The sequence below is a fragment of the Tupaia chinensis genome, unplaced genomic scaffold (assembly GCF_000334495.1).
Source record: "Tupaia chinensis unplaced genomic scaffold, TupChi_1.0 Scaffold000311_2, whole genome shotgun sequence".
Taxonomy (NCBI): domain Eukaryota; kingdom Metazoa; phylum Chordata; class Mammalia; order Scandentia; family Tupaiidae; genus Tupaia; species Tupaia belangeri.
The window spans coordinates 2,206,137-2,226,692 of record NW_006159803.1 but is presented as its reverse complement, the minus strand read 5'-3'; the positions used below and the strand labels follow the sequence as shown (position 1 = coordinate 2,226,692).

The 20,556-nt window shown below is 38.2% G+C and overlaps 1 protein-coding gene across 3 annotated transcripts in view; it reads left to right on the top strand.

Annotated features, from left to right (window-relative positions):
• CWF19L2 (CWF19 like cell cycle control factor 2) overlaps positions 1-20,556 on the top strand; it is a 101,972-nt gene that overhangs the window by 15,383 nt on the left and 66,033 nt on the right. For 2 of the 3 annotated variants that reach the window (XR_003549769.1, XM_006150942.3), the window contains exons 8-10: positions 5,714-6,366; positions 16,333-16,426; positions 20,288-20,377. Coding sequence is in view for 2 of the 3 variants with exons in the window: in XM_006150942.3 (XP_006151004.1) it covers positions 5,714-6,366; positions 16,333-16,426; positions 20,288-20,377 (837 nt within the window). In the remaining variant the exon portion in view is untranslated. The remainder of the gene's footprint in view (positions 1-5,713; positions 6,367-16,332; positions 16,427-20,287; positions 20,378-20,556) is intronic. The other variant, XM_006150943.3, reaches the window with a different exon arrangement.

Sequence of the window (20,556 nt, the reverse complement as noted above, 5' to 3'; positions counted from 1 at the left end):
ATTTTACCTCCCATTTTACTTTTCCTGTATTCAGATCATGACTTCCTGTAGGTAATATGAAGATACAATGTTTAAATAAAGTATCCTTGTATTCAGAGTTAGTCCAGCTCTGAATTAGGATACTTTTGGATATCTGTTTTGGCCATTTTTTTTTTTTTTTATTAAATTTGCTGTAGATACTGGGTTGTTGGAAAGTCGTGACGCATTTTTGCATAGAAAACTTAGTGTAATGACCTAATATTATTTGCTTATTTTTCTTTTGGTAGAATGATTAAGACTTTTTAATAACTCTGTTCAAATTTCTCCCCCTTAGTTTCATTTTTTTAATTAAATTAATTTTTTTTACCTTATTGATAATTTGTATGGATAAGTTAAAAACATTTTTTTAAGATGTTTTTGCCTCAGGACCAGCAGTTGGCATAATGACTGTGTCACTGGACTCCCATGTAGTCGACTACGGTTCGAGTCCTGGACCTGGTGGTTTAAACTCATGCTGGGCGCATGTGCGTGCATACCCAAGATCCCGAGAGGAGAATGGAGGAGAAGGGATTGCGGTGTGGCCATCCCCCCTGGGGGGTGATTTCTCGCTTTCTGCCTGGCTCTCTGGCTTTCTGGTGAGCACACGTGCCCTATAGCAAAAACCTCCCCCCCCAAAAAATAAAAAGAAAAAAAAAAGATGTGTTTGCCCTAGGTTTTATGTGCTCACCAGAGAGAGAGACACGGACAGTGAGAGGGAAAGGGAGTAATCACCCCCGAGGGGGAATAGCCACACCACAATCTCATCTTCATTCTCCTGGAATATTGGGCACACACGTACATGCGTCCTACATGAGTTTTTAAGCTACCGGTTCTGGGACTTGAACTGTGTTTGTCATTTGAGAGTCCAGTGACATAACTGCTAAGCCATCTGCTGGCTCCAAGTTTTCAATATTTTTTACCTAGAAAAATTATTCATATTCTTCTCATGACTTAATTCATTGACAGGTCTTCTGAACTCTCCATATCGTAAAATTGTGCACCTATATTTACTTCGAGCACTCATTCAGTTTAATTTTGTTATTTATTTATTTTAGAGAGATTTTTTTGCTATAGGGCATGTGAGATTGCCAGAGAGACAGAAGGTGAGAAATCACACCCCAGGGGGGTGGCCACACTGCGTTCCCTTCTCTTCTACTCTCCTCTCGGGATTTTGGGCAGGGGGGTGGCCACACTGCATTCCCTTCTCTTCTACTGTCCTCTCGGGATTTTGGGCATTCACATACACGTACCCAGTGTGAGTTTTAAGCTGCTGTGTCCGGGACTTGAACTGTGGTCAACTACATGGGAGTACAGCGATGTAACCATTCTACCATCTGCTGGGCCCCCAGTCTTATTTTTATGTGTATCTTTCTGGAATATATATTTACCACACTGCATTCCCTTCTCTTCTACTGTCCTCTCGGGATTTTGGGCATTCACATACACGTACCCAGTGTGAGTTTTAAGCTGCTGTGTCCGGGACTTGAACTGTGGTCAACTACATGGGAGTACAGCGATGTAACCATTCTACCATCTGCTGGGCCCCCAGTCTTATTTTTATGTGTATCTTTCTGGAATATATATTTATGTATCATGGGAAGTAGGTATGTGACTTTCCTTAAGTCTTTAGATAGTTATTTTCATGTATCGAGTGGATTATTCTTTTCTAGCTAATTTGAAATGACACATTATAATTCAATTTTTCTATTTGCATGAGTCCATTCCTTTATTTTCAAATCTATTTTATTTTTCTATCTTGGAATTAGTGTCATATTGTAAGACTATTGCAGTTTTCAGTAAATTATGCAGATAGCTACTAATGAATACTTACTACACAGCAGGGTTAATATTTTACTGGTTATTAAATTAGCCTTTTGTTCTTTTTTTTTAATTGCTGGAAGGTTTTTGTACTCAACAGAGTTAAGAGAGATGGAGAGACAGAGAGGGAAAGGGAGAAAGTGCCTCCCACTTGGGCATAGTTGTGCCACAGTCCGTTCTCCATTTCTCTGTCCTGTCAGGATATTTGGCACACATGGCTTGTTTTTCAAGCCACTGGGGCCAGGATTCAACTCTCTCAGTTAGCCATGTGGGATTGTAAGCACTAGGCCTTATGGCAGCCGTAGCATTTTATTCTTATGTGTTTATTTTTCTATGACAATTTAAAATAATTTCAATTCGTGTTCAACAGAAATAGCAATTTTCCAGAATCCATTATAAACTTAAAAGTCTTTGGAATTTTGATTTAAATTTAACTAAGCGTGTAGATAAATTAAGGGCAGTTAGTATCTTTGTAACGTTGAGTCATCATATCCCAAAACACCAGTGTCTTTCTTTACTCAAGTTTGCATTTATGCTTCTCAGGAATTTTCTATGTACAGTTATGTATGCGTCATCGAGGTTATTTTTACTTTATCTATTGTAAGTTAAATCTTTTTCTTTCTTATGCTTCATAACTTGCTGGTGGATTACTCTGCTAATTTTCTAAATTATTACCATTAGTTCTTAGTTTATTTTTTTTAAGCTTTAGTTTATCTGGGAGGGTAGCTTTTTCTTTTTCTTTAAGGTTTTTGCCATAGGGTCTGTGAGCTTGCTCAGACAGTGTGAGATCACCCCCTGCCACAATCCCTTCTCCATTTACATCTTGGAATTTTGGCATGCATGCACATCCACCTGGTGTAATTTTTCAAGCCACTGGGTCCAGGATTTGAACTGTGGTAGTCGGCCATGTGGGAGTCTAGCACCTTAAGCACTGTGCCACCTACTAGCCCTGAGGATAGCTTTTTGCAACTGGTGAATAGTTTTTATTCTCCCCAGTTATTATTTTTTTTTTTAAGAGGTTTTTGCCTTAGGATACTGCACTCATCAGAGACAGAGACAGACAGAGACAGTTAGGGGGAAAGTGAGAAATCACTGCCCCCCCCCCCAGGGGGGATGGCTGCATTGCAATCCCTTATACTCCATGGTCCCCCTGGAATCTTGGGCACGCATGCACATGCTCATGGCATGATTTTCAAGCTGCTGGGTGTGGAACTCGGACTGTGGTCAGCCACGTGGGAGTCCAGTGACATAACTGCTATACCTTCTGCTGGCTTCCATTATTATTTTAAAAATTTACTATAGGCCACATGCATGAGAGAGAGAGAGGGAGAGGGAGAGGGAGGGAGGGAACACGTGCGTGGAAGCGAGTTGCCAGATTTGGGACTCAGAACCCTGGTCGGCCACATGCAAGTCCAGTGCTACCTGCTGGCCCCAAGTTATCTATTTTATACTGTAAAATTACCTAAAACCTCTGTTAGCAAATTTTGTGTTTGTAATATGTATTATTAACTATAGTCCTTATGCCGTACATCAGATCTAGCTTTATTTATCCTGTAAAACTTTATAACCTGTGACCATCATCATCCCATTTCCCGATCTCTTGTAACCACATTTCTACTCTGTGTTTCTATGTATGATGCATCTTTTCCTTAAAGATTTTATTAAACTTTGCAACTTTAAGAGCAGTTATTGAGACTTGGCCATTACAATTGCCATTTGGTTTATGGTGTGTCATCATTATTCAGAGGTCTTGATCCCTATTTGTTTATGGTTTGGCTTATTCATCATTTTTGATTTGTTTCTCCTGATTTAGTAAGTGATAGCCCTTCAGAGTACTTATACATTTTTTTTGGAGAGGTTTTTGCTATAGGGCGCGTGCGCTCGCCAGAAAGCCAGAGAGAGACAGAGACAGAAAGCGAGAAATCACTCCCCGGGGGTGATGGCCACGCCGCAATCCCTTCTCCTCCATTCTCCTCTCGGGATCTTGGACACGTATGCACATGTGCCCGGCATGAGTTTGAGCCACCGGGTCCAGGACTTGAACCGCGGTCGACTACGTGGGAGTCCAGCAACATAGCCATTATGCTAACTGCTGGTCCCTGGAGTACTTACAGTTTTGAAAATGGTTTTCCTTTGCTTATACAGGGAACAATAGTTTGACTATTAACTGATTTTTTAAAAAATATGGAATTATAGCCAAACAATTTTTAAAAAAAATTGATTGTTATTCTATTTTCTATTTGGTATTGGTGATGAAAACCTGTTAATATTACTTTCTTTCCTTTGTAGGTAATAAGTTATATACCTTAGGGTTTTTTTTTTTTTTTCTTTTAATCTTTTCCTCTAAGGCAGTAGAGCCCTTCTGATCTGGAAAATCAGCTGGGGAAAATTTTTCCATGCATAGTAGTCTGCCCTTTGCCAGTTTGCTTTTCATAGTTTGTTACTTGTGGTCCAAATTACAGTCCAAAAATTGGTGAGTACTATATAGTAGAATAAGATATATTAGAGAGAGAGGGAGACTACATTCACATAATGTTTATTACTACATCTTGTTATAGTTGTTCTATTTTATTATTAGTTATTGTTGTGTTAATATCTTAATGTCCCTAATTATAGATTAAACTTTATCAGATATACCTATTCATAGGAAAAAGCAGTTCATGGTTTTAGGCATCCACTGAGGGTCTTGGGAGGTATCCTCCACAGATAAGAGATGCAGTACTTTTTAAGTTAATAATTTCTTTTTATCATTTCCCTCTAGTACATATGTATTAGATTTTCTAGAATTATTGGTCCATGTTTTGTTTCTCCTTTTTTTATATCTTATTTTTATTTGCTGTCTTTCTTTAAACTACAGAATTCCCAGGTGAATTTGGTCTTAAGAATTTTCTATTCTTCTTTTCAGTATATCTGGGCATTTTTTGTTTATTTGGACAGTTTTCCATTTATAAGTCTTTTTTTTATTTTTTAAGAGAGTTTTTTTTGCTATAGGGCGTGGGTGCTTGGGAGAGACAGAGAGACAGAAAGTGAGAAATCACCCCCCACAGAGGGGCTGGCCATGCCACAGTTCCTTCTTCTCCACTCTCCTCTCAGGATTTTGGGCACAAATGCGCATGTTCCCACTGTGAATTTTAAGTCTCCAGGTCCAGGACTTGAACCACAGTCGACCACATGGGGGTCTAGAGACATAACCATTATGTGTCATCTGCTGTTCCCAGTTTCTGATATTCTTTTTTTCTTTTTTGAGACGTTTTTGCTACAGGGCGCTTGTGCTTGCCAGAAAGACAGAGACAGAAAGCGAGAAATCACCTCCCAGGGGGGATGGCCACGCCACAATCCCTTCTCCTCCATTCTCCTCTTGGGATCTTGGGCATGCACACACATGCACCCGGTGTGAGTTTAAGCCACCGGGTCCAGAACTTGAACCGCGGTCGACTACATGGGAGTTCAGTGACATAGCCATTATGCTAACTACTGGTCCCACCAGTCTTTGATATTCTTGAACTGTTCTTTTTTCAGCAGAGTCAGTTAATGTTTTAGCAATATAGTAACCTCTTGATCTACTAATACCAGTAAAAATTATTATTTTTTTAAAAGTGTGTTTCTGTTTTCTTTATTACTTTGTATTAGTATAGGGTGTTTGGCTTAAGTAACTATAATTTTGAGATCTTTTTTGTTACTTGGTACCTTCTCATTGTTTACTTGTGTATTTTTGAAGTATTCATTTCAGTGTAGGATGATTATATGGGTCCTTTACCTTCCTTTGGTGGATTTTTCTTTTGTTTTGTCACTTGACAGTGTCACAGCACAGCAGTATGCTAGGGCAAGTCATTGAGCCTTTCTTAATTTTCAATGTCTTTAATTTCTCTCTTTTTAGTCAATGGAAATATTTCAGTCAAAATTAGAAGAAGCTGAAAAAACGGCATGCTCAAGAGACAATTACAGACAGGAACGGTGGAGGAAACCAACTTTTTCAGATAAAGCACAAAGTAGTCAAGAAAGTAGAAAATCAGACTTACTAAAATATAAACGTTCAAGGGATAGATATGATACAACAGACACTGCAAACAGTAGCAATAAAGATAAGTTTAGTGGTGATGAAAAAGATAAGCGATCTGGGTCTTCGGAATTGTGTAGAAGACAAACCAACCCAAGGCAAAGTCAAGATTTTTCTTCTGGAAATTTGAGACCTAAATTCTTAAGACCCTCGGATGATGAAGAGCTGTCAAGTCACAGCAAGCACAGGCATTATGAGCCATCTAGTTCATCTTCAGCGTTAGGAACTCAGAGTTCTTTGCATTGTGGTTTTAGAAAACCATCCGAGAGTAATGAAGAAACTTTAACATGGAATCAATCTGAAGGAAGGGAAAGAAAAAAGAAACATTCAAATCAAAAGTCATCGGAAAGCAGTAGCAGCCTGGAGTATCAACACATTGCAGAAGACACGAGAGAAAAATCACAGGCTGAGAGCTTAAGAGGTGACCCTTCAAAGAAAGAACACCTGCAGGAAACACACTCTACATTTGCTGGGTATTTTATCATTTTTTTTTTAAATTGATAAATGAATATTGAGGTCTAGAGGATTCAAAGAACTGAACTGTATTTTTAGCATTTGCTGAGTATTTTATCATTTGTTTTTTTTTAAATTGATAAATGAATATTGAGGTCTAGAGGATTCAAAGAACTGAACTGTATTTTTAGAACATCGCTTACCAGATACGAGTATAGTCTCCTCTTCCTTCAAATTGATGGAAGAGATAAAATAGGGACATTAAACAATACAGTAATATTACTTAGTGAATTGTATTTTAGTTTATTTTAAAAAGAGCTAGAATTCAGTAGGTATGTTTGCTGAAAATTTGTTGCTATTTTTAAAATTTAAAAACACCAAGTTAATCTTTAAAGTGGATGTGGATATCTCTTTTAAAGGAGATATTTCGGTTGTTTTTGTTACCAGTGCCATATTACTTGTTAAGGCATTTACCTCATTGTTAACATAATCATAATTACACATACTGCAGGTCTACAGGAGGTCTAGACTAAACGAAAATGTGTTGCGACAGCCCATAGTTGAAGTAACAAAGACCTGTTAAAGATCCTGCAGAGGGAAGCATGAATTATGATTGTTGTTTTGCAGAGAAAGAAATAATCCATTTTGGGCAATTGATGGATTTTAAAGATTACTTTAGGGTGTTAAATGTAAAACATAAAGTAGTGATTGTAACATCTAATGACTAGGAAAATACGTAGTGGTAACTGACTTTGTTATTGTACCTGTTGCACTTGTGTAGAGCTGGGTCAGAAGACAAACTCAGGTTAAGTGGATCAAGTCTAGGAGAACCCTGATTTAGCCATAGGGGTAATCCTGTTGGAGATTGACAGTGTTCCAAGGATAATGAAAAACTTGAATGATCATTGAATTATGTTTAAAAAAAAAATGCCACCAAATGATTGGTACACTAAAGGAAAAGGCTTTAGGAAATAATAGAAGTAAGTGGTAACAGTAGATACAAGCCTTATGATTTGGAGTCTTAAATCTGATTCGTTGCTTTTGTTAATGACTCCATCGGAAGCAGTAGATTATGAAGCACCCGTGTAACTGTGACTGGCAGAAAGCCGATAAATGTGGACTGAGTGATTGAACCCCCAGTCACATGGGATCTGGTTCAGTCTAGGGCTTTGCTCTCAGGAAACTGAAGGCAAAATCCAGTTGCGTTGACTGAATAAGCATGGCAGAGATAAGAGAATGTCTAAGGCAGTGTGCACTATGTAATTGTTCAGACCTCACTCTAAGTACCCTGAGTGGTAAAGTATTTCTAGTCCCTAGTTGTTGGTAGGATGAGGTTCTTACTCTCTGATAGCATTAGAGTTAACCTAATATTTGGGTAGTCAGTAGGTCTTAATTTCTGTAACTGTGGCTAAGCAGAGTATATAAAGCAGTTTTACAATGTTAGCATTCCATCTGATTATCTGATTATTTATATTTGTGTGTCTTCTTTAAATTGTAAACTTCTGATTTATTGTAACAGGCACCAACTAGAATACACATGTATACACACACACAAACACACACAGACATGCCTTTTTTGTTGTTTATATGTGGACAGTATTCTTGTTAGCTGTGTTAATTTTGATATTACACAGAGTTTGAGGTTTTCTGTGAATTCCTTGATTAGCTGGAGAGAGAAAGAAAAGTCTAGGAATCATCCAGTGTACATAAGAGAAAAGATTTCTGATTGTGTAGAATGTTATAAAGTAGAATAGGATCTTGAGCAATGTCTCAGAAGATTCAATAATAGATTGTTAGAAGTTGTTAGTTTGTTTGAACATTATCTTGGAAATACTTTACATTTTTTAAGAATTAGTTTATTTAAATTTGCTAATTTATTCATGTATTTATTTAAATTTGACCAGAGAGGGACAGAGTAAGAGAGACAGGGAAATTGAGAAAGCAAGCTGCCAGGTTTGAGACTTGAACCACAGTCAGCCATGTGGGAGTCCAGTGCCCTTAACTACCATGCCACCTGCCAGCCCCCACATTACATTTTTAAAGAATGCCAGAACACTAGGGAATTTTAGAACCAATGAACATTTTCCAGTAGTTGCCTGTATGATTAAGAGCTTTAAGCTTATTATTCCTAGAGATGAAATGTGTTGGTGTATATTTTTCTTTTGTTGGAAAATATATTAGCTAAGTACTTTCAAGAATTTAAAATCTATAATCATATGTAATATGAAGAAAAATTAATGTCTTTAACTTAGATTTTTAAGTTTAATATCAGAAACTAATTCATTTGTGTCTTCACCTGTGGATGTCATTCTTGGCACAGTTTGTTGTTATAACCCAGAAGGGCAAGAAAAGGATGGTATGTTCTGAAGGCTTAGAGTGTAGTCATGGGATCCTTCAGCAGGGGAGGAAATGTGAGAATAAATGGTAAGAAAAGAATTATTAATAGGAGATCTGTGGACAGTGCCAGGAGAAGAATAATATAGTATCCTCAAGGTTTCCAAAACCTCATTGGGCTACAGCTATTCTAATTGATTCTTCCTCAGAAATTTTCAGCCAGTGTTTTTTTATGTGTGTGTGTGTGTGTGTGTGTGTGTGTGTATGTGTGTGTGTGCGCATGCACGCACATATGGGTTTTACAGAGGGTACATTTTAATGGGAAAGTAGGGTTTACTTTTTAGAAATTAATTATAAAGAGGACTTCTGGTACCAGCAGTTAGCGTAATGGCTATGTTGCTAGACTCCCATGTAGTTGACCATGGTTCACATCCTGGACCCGGTGGATTAAACTCACGCCGGGCGTATGTGCGTGCGTGCCCAAGTTCCTGAGAGGAGAATGGAGGAGAAAGGATTGCAGCGTGGCCATCCCCACCTGGCGGGTGATTTCTCGCTTTCTGTCTCTCTGTCTCTCTCTGTCTTTCTGGTGAGCGCATGTGCCCTATAGCAAAAAAAAAAAAAAAAAAAAAAAAAAAAAAAAAAAAAAAAAAAAAAAAAAAAAGAAAAGAACACATAAAGCAGTAATCTTAGAAAAGAGAACGCTTGAACTTTTTAATTTTTACAGGATAATTGAAGGTGTTGTGATACTTTTTGCAAAACATTTTTCATCATTATTAATGCTTAGAGAAGGGAAAGGTCTATTTTCTGGTTTTAGTTACAAAGCAGAGTTTTTGTGTGATCTTAATAAAATAATGTATATTTTTCAGTCATTTTGTGCCTGACAGCTCCATGCCCAGTTCTTTTTTAGATAGGGTCTTGCCCAGGCCAGCTTCATAATTCTCCTGCTTTACGCTCTCCAAGTCACTGGGACTGCAGGTGCACACTAGTACACCTGGCCTTTAGGGTGGACTAGCATTGAACCCTGGCCTCTTAGGTGGTTCCAGCGTATAGAGTACAGCTTTTTAGTGCATTGCTGTTTTGCTGATTTGACTGGACCAACCAACAACTCTCTTGCTCTCTTTTTTTTTTTTTTGAAAGAGAGGGTTTTGCTATAGGGCACCTGTGCTCACTGGAGAGACAGAGAGACTAAGAGACAGAAAGTGAGAAATCACCCCAAGGGAGATGACCATGCTGCAGTTCCTTCTTCATTCTCCTTTTGGAATTTTGGGCATGGATTTACATGCACCTGACATGAGTTTTTAGCCACCAGGTCTGGGACTCAAAACCTTGGTCAAATATGTGAGAGTCCAATGACATAACCATTGCATCATCTGCTGGTTCCAAGAACTCTCATTTTAATTTTACTACCCATTAACATTATATGAAGTGTGTTGAAGTAACTGTTGATACTAAAATACTGGTACAAGAGATATTGAATTCTTATATATACTTTCATATACTAATCTACTTTTCATCTACTGATAAATTCATGTTAGAAAATATTCACATACACACACACACACACACACACACACACAGATTTGAAACATGTTAGTCTTTTTATGACATGGAAGTCACCTTTTTTAAAGACTCTCTTTGAGAGTCTAGTTATCATTCTGAAACTTAGGGGTTTTCCTTTCATTGCCCTTCTGTGACCGAATCTCTGATTTTGCATCCTGAGAAGTGAGGGGTAAAGGAAAGTTTCTCAGAAAAGTAAAAATTTTAAAAAGTAAAATAAAATGACAAAAGATGGGCCATCGAGTGGCTCCGAAGTTAAGGTGGCTGGATCTCATATGACTGACCTTGCAGTTTGTGTCCTGGACCTGGTGACTTGAAAAACATGTTAGTTTGGGACCAGCAGATGATGTGGTGGTTACGTCGCTCGACTCCCACACAACTGACCACAGTTTGAGTCGTGGACCCAGTGGCTTGAAAATTATGCCTAGAGTGTGTGCATGTGTACCCAAGATCCCAGAAGGAGAATGGACGAGAAAGGATTGCTGCATGGTCATCCGCCTTGGAGGGTGATTTCTCAGTTTCTCTCTCACTGTGTCTGTCTCTTGTTCTCTAGCATGTGCCTTAAGGCAAAAATCTTTAAAAAGACAAAACAAGAACAGCAACGAAAAACATGCTAGGCATGTGTGCTTATAGGAGAATGGAGAAGGGATTTTGGCATGGCTGTCCATGTTGGGAGGTGATTTCTCATTTTCATTCTCTGTGTGTCTGTCAGCCTCTGGCAAGTGTGCATGCCCTAACAGCAAGCAAAAACAAAAGAAAAAAAGAGATAAAAGATGTGCTCTTTGCATGGACAATAGTAGACATATTTGTCAGCTTAATCAAGAATATTTTATTGTAAAAGAGGGCATAAGATGCAAATTTTTTAAGCTAAATTATGACATGTGACTTATGGGGTGGTAGAGATAGAAATTATACATGGGAGAAATGGGTTAGACGAAGTGCCTCTCACTTTTAAAGTGTAGATACTTGAACATGTTTATATTTTAATGCAAAAGTGTCAATATCCATTGTAGAAGAAGCTAAACATGTTGAGAGATGATAGATGGGTCTGTTGAACACAATCTGTGAGGTTAGTGTGGATAAATAATGACATCCAGTTTATGTATGAGATTAGCTATGGATGGAAAGGTAAATAGAAATATGGTTACAGGCTATGGGTGACAGGGGAGAAAATTTAAGAATTCCTTCTTTATGACATAGATCAGTATTTTTACATCATGTCCCCAGAATATTGGTGATCCACTTTGTCTATGCATGGACCACAGTTGGTTAAAAAAAAAAAGGTGCCGTCAATTTCATTGACACACACATTTCACAAAATTGAAGTGTCCTCTCATTGTTCTGGGTTTTTTTTTAATTTTCCTTTTTTACTGCTGTTAGCTTATTTTTCACCTTAAATTTTGATGAACTTAAAAGAAACAAAATTACTCTTTTTTTTTTTTTTGGAGAGGTTTTTGCTATAGGGCGTGTGCCCACGCCAGAGAGAGAGAGACATAGAGACAGAAAGCGAGAAATTACCCCCCCAGGGGGGATGATCACGCTGCAATCCCTTCTCCTCCATTCTCCTCTCGGGATCCTGGGCACGCACGCACACGTGCCCGGCGTGAATTGTAAGCCACTGGGTCTGGGATGTGAACCGCGGCTGACCACGTGGGAGTCCAGGGACATAGCCATTACGCTAACTGCTGGTTCCCGAAACAAAATTACTCTTAACATTATTGGTTCAGGTACACATCATTTTCCCCTTAATTGATCTCTGGATAGTGAAAGTTTGAGAAACAGACTGTTTCTCACACACATTTAGATTTTAAAAGATATATCTGGACTGGTGTGACAAAGAATGAAGTAACAGGTGGATATTTGTGCATCATTTATTAATTTATGTTAGATTACTTTAATGAATTTATTCTGCTACTCTTCTATATTAGTGAATGTTTCTAAGTTTCCTAGGCATGGTATGAAAATGGAAATAGTTGCTAAATTCAAGGAATTCACAGTATAGGAGGGGCCGTCATACAGCTGTGTTGGTGGATATGGTACATAAATGCTGTGCTTGTATGTTCAGGGATAAATATAGGTATTATTCATAGCTACAGTAGTTACAGGAACAGATGATGAGCTCCTTTGGGATAAAATTAGGGAAAATAGAGTCCAGAGAAGTTGTGTCAGGAAAGTTGTGAGGTCTTAAAGGATGAACCTGTTAGGTAGTGAATGGGAAAGAGCAACCAACTTGTAAGGAAAAACATGGAGGTAGGAAACAGCATGATATAGTTGAAGATTTGCAAATAAGAGTGGTCGTCAAGAAGTTTGTGAAAAAATGGAATTAAAATATGAGTTTTGGGAGGTTTTGACTTCCTGTATGTATGAGTAAGCTACTATGCAGCATATTCTGGATGGGAAATCACATTTTGTATGTTGTGACAATGCTCAGTGAATGAATGTAAAATAATTAATTAAAAACAAAAAATTAAAATAAATAAATTTAAAAAAATGAATTTTGGGCCAGTTGGTGGCATGGTGGTTCAGGTGGTTGGTTCCCACATGGCTAACTCTGCAGTTTTTGAGTTTTGGACTTGGCGGCTTGAAAAACATCCTGGGTGTGTGTGCATGTAATGCATGCTCAGGATCCGGAGAGGAGAATGGAAAAGGGATTGCAGTGTGGCCATCTGGCCTTCCCTCTTAGGAGATCATTTCTCTCTCTCTCTCTGTCTGGTGAGTGGATACACCCTATAGCAAAATTTAAAACAAACAAACTGGGTGAGTGCATACACCCTATAGCAAAACTTAAAACAAACAAACAAACAAACAAACAGATGGGGTCAACAGGTGGTGTGATGGTGAAGGTGCTGGATTCCCACATGGCTGACCACAGTTCAAGTCCCAGATCTGGCAGCTTGCTTTCTTTATCTCTCTCACTCTCTTGACAAATTGAATAATAATAAATAAAATTAAACAATTATTTTAAAAAAGATTAATTTTGTTGCAAGAAAGTTGAGATCCATGGATAGTTAAAAATTTTATATATATATATATATATATATATATATATATATATATATATATATATATATATATATATATATATATATATATATATATATATATATATATATATATATATATATACACACACACACACACTTTTTTTTTGACTAGAGGGCTCATGTGATACTAGGGAATTGGGAGGCAGGGAGAAGAGAGCACCCTTCAATCAGGGCAAGGTGGTCAGGCCACAGTCCTTTTTTCTCCATTGTTCCATCCTGTCAGGATTTGGGGCATCCGTGCATATGTGCTTGCAGCATGATTTTTGAGCTACCAGGACCAGAATTCATACTATGGTCACCATGTGGGATCTGCCTTTCCATGTACAACACTTAATCCCTGCACTTTGGGGTCGGCCCCAAAGAATAGTTTTTTCCTCATACATGTTTTCTGTGGGTTTTTTGAAGTTCGGTCGTAGCATTTTGGACTGTATGATGTGGCAGCCACTTGAGGTCAGGGTATATTTCTTTGTAATCTTTCTCATCTTGGCAGAGTGCTTACCAATACGTTAATCTCTCAATAATATATGGAATATGCTTGAGTGGGAGAAAATGGGCAGGTAGTGTTGGAAGTATTGTTTGTGCATTTTAAAATGACTCCAAAAGTTATGTTTATGAGTTGGACAGTATTATCTGAGTAACAGGAAATAAACAGTTTCTTGCGTAGGAAACAGGAGTCGGAGAGGCAGACCTGGAACACGCAGACTTGATGCGTGTAGAATTGCCCTGATGCTCGTCAGAAAGGGCATATCTTATGGTTATTTTGCATTTTATGTACTTGTAGACATTTAATATCTAGAATTTTCACATAATCACAGAAGTAAAATTTTGAAGTAGAGAATTTGTGAAAATTAATCAAATAGCAAAGAATGCAAATAGAGAAAAGTTATGTTGACTATTAAGTAAAAACTTTTATAGAAATATGATTGGGTTGCCCAAACTTCAAATAAATTACATTTACAATACAATAAAAATGACATGTACCTCAGAGTTTAATTTGAAAAAAATTACTAAAAATTATTTTTCATACAATAAAGTGCATAATGATAGAAGCAATAGCTCAATCCGCAAAAGCACATAAAAAGTAATAACATTTTGTTTCCATGAATGCAGTGCCCCTACTGTTCATTTTAATTGTTTTTTAAAATGTATACTAAAAGAATATGAGGGGAATGAAAGTATGTTATTTTTTAATGATACTTCACCTTAAATATATGAGAAATTGTAGTTTTTATCTGTAGCAATTTAATTGAGTTTCTTTTTTCCTTTTTGTCTTTATTGCCCCTAACTTTTTAAATATATGGAGGATAGTTAGAATGATAACTTTTAATATCCTTGACTGCTGTTTCTTAGGTGTCAGTCAGTTCTTTATTCTTTTTTTCTTTCTAGAGATTTTTGCTTTAGGGTGTGTGCGCTTGCCAGAGAGAGACAAGACAGAGACAGTGAGAGGGAAAGTGAGAAATTCCTCTCACCCCCAGGGAGAATGGCCACATGACAGTCTCTTCTTCATTCTCCTCTTGGGATTCTGGGCTTTTGGGCATGCTCACACCTGCTCCTGGGATGAGTTTCAAGCCACCAAGTCCAGGTCTCGAACCTCAGCCAGCCATGTGGGAGTCTAGCAATGTAACCGCTACGCCATTGCTGGCCCCAGTATCAGTTCTGAGTTGAATTTGACTGAAAATGTTTTCTTCTGTTGGGTCATCAGGAAAGTCATGATGCATTTTTGCATAGAAAAATATGTCATGACTTTTTCGATGACCCAATAGTTACAGATTTCTTTTTTAAAAAAATTATTTGCACTTCCGATAATCTTTGATTAGGTACTAGTACTACGGATTTTACCATGTCAAGTGCTAGATATTTCTGATTTGTATAAATATCCTTGAGCAATTTTCTTCTGACTGTTAAATGGAAACTGTTAGGTTGTTGGTGAAGTCATGATATCTTTTTCTTTGTTTCCCTATGCAAAAATGTGTCACTACTTTACTTTCCTGACAGCCCAACCTTTTAACACCTGCTTGTAACATTTGCTAGGCAGACCGGCACCGGTATTTAGGACTTCTTATTTCCCACTAATGAGACAAGACCCTATTCCACCCAGATACTTCTGAATTAGGAGGTTTCCTGGTCTGGCTAGTGGGATTGGACAGTATTCCAAGGAGTACAAATTGTACCTCTAAGCCTTTGAGAAAGACCTTTGCTTAACCACAGGGGGTTTTTGCCAGACACGCAAAGGGAACCTTTAGCAGTTCTCTGGGATTTTCTCACTGTGTAGCTTTCTCTCTGGTACAGTTCTTAGCTATGTTTGCCTCTAGGCAGGAGTCTTCAGGCTCGGTCTGCCTCCTGTACTCTATCCTTGAATTCTTTTTAAGGCAGTAAGCTGGGATAATCTGACCTTGGCCAGAAATTTCTCTCTCTCTTTTTTGTGATTGTTGGTTTGGATTTGACACAGGATCTGTAGTGTAAGTTTCACACATCATCTCATTTTTATCTTTATGTTGTTTGACTACATGCTATGTTCTTGACTGATTGCAAAGAACACATGATCATTGCTTTTATTCTGTGAATGCAGTTAAATATGTCATTTTCTGATTAAAGTTTCTTAGATTATCGACAATTTATTACATTGAATAAGAAATGTTTCCAAAGATGTATAGAAGGATGGCTTGATTCTGTTGGGTCGAGGGAAAAGTCAGGACATATTTTTCTGTTTTTCTATGCAAAAATGTGTCATGACATTTTTGATGACCTGATCGTTTTTGTTTCCTTTTTAAAATTATGAGTATCTGATACTTAATAGTGAAAAATAGTTTATTTGTATTATTTAGCTCATTGTTCGTGAGACTTTGATCATTTGTTATTATTGCCATAGGCCATCATGGCATTGTAACAGAGAAGCATAAATAGTTGATTTATGAGTTTAATTTTTATATATTAGAATCATTACCTGCTACTGATGTTAAATGCTTTGGGGTCTTGATCATTTGAGTCTTGATGCTGTTACTTGCATTGTACCTGTATTTCAGATGCTCTTAATCTGCCCTGTTCCAACAGTAGTCCAGAAGATGAGTCCCTCCACATCCTGAGTGTTGATGAGAAGAACAAGTTGGGAGCCAAGATTATCAAGGCAGAGATGATGGGGAATCTGGTAAGACTCTTGAATGTTATTCTTTTGGAGAATAGGGATTAAATATTTATCTTACAGGTAATTTCAGAAGTGTGACAATGGTGTGAATATAGCACACTGTGAAAATAACTGCTGCTTCATGAGTCTTTAAATTCTTTTTTTGGGGGGGAGAGAGGTCTCTACTATAGGGTGCGTGCACTTGCCAGAAAGATATAGAGAGAGACAGACAGAAAGCGAGAAATCACCCCTGGGGGGATGGCCATGCCACAATCTCTTCTCCATTCTCCTCTTGGGATCTTGGGCACGCACACACATGTGCCTGGCATGAGTTTAAGCCATAGGGTCCAGGACTCGAACTGCAGTCGACTACTTGGGAATCCAGCGACATAGCCATTACGCCAACTGCTGGTCCCTATGATTCCTCAAATTCTTAAGCATTTCTAGAAGCAGTACTGTCTACTTTTAAATAAATTAACTACTTTTTCTGTCAGGTTTCTGAAATTTAAGATCCCTTGGAACTACATTATTATTATTATTTTTTAAGGGAGTTTTTGCTATAGGTCATGTACACTCTCCGGACAGACAGAGACAAAGTGAGAAATCATCCTGCAGGTGTGGGAGGGGGGAGGAAGATGACCATGCCACAATTCCTCTCCTCCATTCTCTTCTTTGGATTTTGGCCACGTGCACACACACGCCAGGCATGAATTTTAAGCCACCAGGTCTGGGACTCAAACTCTGGTTGGCCATGTGGGAATCTAGCATCTTAACCATTATGCCATTCGCTGACCTAAACTGCATATTTTTGATTTCCTTTTTTTAACTTTGATATTTACTTTATTCTTGAATTTCTGAGCATATTTGAGAGAGATAAAGATGTCACTGTCTGCTCTCCCATTTTCACCGTATATCATGGGGCTGGCAGGTGATGAGGTGTTGGGGCACTGGACTTCCACATGGCTGACTGTGGTTTGCGTACTGGACCTGCAGCTTGCTTGCTTCTCTCTCTCATGAGTGCATATGCCCTATAGCAAAATTAAAATATTAACAATAGTAAACAAATATTTTTAAAAAAAGGCTTATTACTCTCTTAATTACTTTATGTAGGAACCTAAAAAATGAGCTTTAAGAAAAGGATAGCTAGGGCCAGCTCATGGTGATTAAGGTGGCTGAATCCCACTGAGTGACTGCAATTCTTAGTCCTGACCCCTGTGGCTTGAGAAACATGACAGGCATGTATGTGCATGCCCAAAATCTTAAAAGGAAGGAGAAATGGAGGAGAAGGGATTGTGATCTCCCAGAGGGGAGTACTTTCTCACTTTTCCTATTTTTCTTTCTCTCTCTCTGGCAATCATGTGTGCCCTGTGACCAAAAAAAAAAAAAAAAAAAAAGAAAAGAGAAAAGGCGGAAAAGAGGTGGTTAATGTATTTATTTAGGAATGAAGAGGCAGTGTGTTTGCGCCTGTTTCTTCCTTAGATGCTTGGATGCTTGGTCTAAGTTAGCTCGTCTAGTTCTCATAATAAGACTGATTCACCTCAGAAATGAATAGAAATAGAGATGATTTGTAATGCTGTATTTATTTCTTTTATTTATTTGTTTGTTTTAAGGTTTTTGCCGTAGAACACATGTGCTCGCCAGAAAGACAGTGAGAAGGAATGTGAGAAATCACCTCCTGGGGGGACGGCTACTCTGCAGTCCCTTCTCCTGGGATTTTGGGCATGCTTACATGTGCACCTGTTTTTCAGGCTGCCAGGTACAGGACTAGAACCACAGTCTGCCATGTGGGAGTCTAGTGCCTTAACCACTATGCCACCTACTGGCTCCTATTCATTCATTTGTTTCTTATATTAGTGTATGCTCATTAAAATGATGCACAGTAATATGTGTATAGTAAAATGCACAGGCAGAATGGCATAGCCAGCTAGTGTTCCATGTCTTTTTCTTTTAAAGAATTATTTTATTCAACTTTATTTATTTTTTTTTAATTTGACCAGAGAGAGAGAGAGAGAGAGAGGGGCCAAGTGAAAAAGCAGACTACCAGGTTTGGGACTTGAACCACTGTCGGCCATGTGGGAGTCTAGTCCCCTTTAACCCCTACAATGCCTGCCGGCACCTGTTTTATGTCTTAATAAAATAAATTCAATCGTGGTAATGGTTTAACTCTCTTCTTTTTTTTTTTTTTTGGAGAGATTTTCACTGTAGGGTGCGTGCGCTCGCCAGACAGACAGAGAGAGACATAGAGATAGAAAGCGAGAAATCACCCCCCAGGGGGGATGGTCACGCTGCAATCCCTTCTCCTCCATTCTCCTCTCGGGATCTTGGGCACGCACGCACATGCGCCCGGCGTGAGTTTTAAGCCACCAGGTCCGGGACACGAACCGCGGTTGACTACGTGGGAGTCCAGCGACATAGCCATTACGCTAACTGCTGCTTCCTCTTCTTAAACCTAAATATAAATAATCTAAGTAGTTCTCTATTTTGATGTACTATTATTACAGTGCTTTCTAGTAAAACAAATGATAACCAAACAGTATAATACTTTTACTGATTTTGTGTCCAATAAAAGGCTTATTTTGTATTTGCTGCTCTAACCTCTTTGAATCTAGTCCTTAGCATTGAACTTCTCCTTAACCGAGAATTTGATGAGAGAGATAAACTAACAACAACAATAATAACAACACAGAAATGAAGTTTGAGTTTTGAAAGTACAGAGGACTAGCTAAAACAGTGGAATAGAGTTTATCTATGGTAGGAGTGTTTAAATAAGTGTTCATGGAAGCACTTTGGGAGCATGTTATTCTATTTGAGACATGAATCTAATTAATTTATTATTTGTGGTGTATTGCTTTATATGCCAGTTGTTTTATATAATTTCCTATGGACTTCCTAGAATAAAAATGAAATATATTCAGAATTTTTAATCCAAATTACTTACCAATAATAAAGAAGGTAATTAAAAATATATTTTGCTATAAAGCATGTGTGCTTGCCTGAGAGAGAAAGATGGTGAGGGGGAAAGTGAGAAATCGTTCCTTGAAGGAAATGACCATACTGCAATCTCATCTCCTCCATTCTCTTCCTGGGATTTTGGGCGTGCACACACAAGTGCCCAGTGTGTTTCAATCTGCTGAGTCTGGGACTTGAACCATGGCTGACCATGTGGGGGTCCAGCACCTTGAATACCATGCTACCTGCTGGCTCAAGGTAATATTTTAGATATTGTGCTGTTATAAATAACTGAAATTGTAAGTATTTGAAGTTCATAATATATTAGGTATTATAAAAATCTCATTCTTAAGGTTATGTCATTCTTAAGGTTCCTCCCTCTCCCTATCTCCTGTCAAAAACATGTTCTTGGGAACCAGCAGTTAGCGTAATGGCTAGGTCGCTGGACTCCCACGTAGTCGACCGCGGTTCGGGTCCCGGACCCGGTGGCTTAAAACTCATGCCGGGCGCGTGTGCGTGCGTGCCCAAGATCCCGAGAGGAGAATGGAGGAGAAGGGATTGCGGCGTGACCATCCCCCCTGGGGGGTGATTTCTCGCTTTCTATCTCTATGTCTCTCTCTGTCTGTCTGGCGAGTGCACGCGCCCTACAGTGAAAATCTCTCCCCCCCCCCAAAAAAAAAAACGTGTTCTTATAATAATTTACCTTCAAAGCATACACTAATTCCACTGGTATTTGAGAAGTTTGTAACTGAGGTAAGTTCATTAAAAATAATATATTAGGTTAGGAGTTGATAATCGAAGTAAGTTTATGGCCACATGGGTCTTAGTTATACTCTTTTCTCCTCTGCTGTATAAATTTGAAATATTCTGTAGTAAAGAATTAAACTACATGTGACTCCCTTTTTTGTTTGTTTGTTTTTTGTCTTCTTTTTGAAGGAATTAGCTGAACAACTTAAAGCCCAACTTGAAAAGGCAAATAAATTTAAAGAAACTATAACACAGATATCAAAAACATCTGGGGTAGAGGTAAGTAATCAAAGTTTTGTGCAGTCATGTAATTGTCTTGTATGGTACTACTTCTTTGCAATGGTAATATTTTAACTCGGGATTGTCTGTATCTGTGTTTGTGTTTATGTGTCTGTATGCTTGTTTTAAAAATTTGTTTTTAAATGTATTCTCTTACATTCCACCAGTGTGTCCTGGTG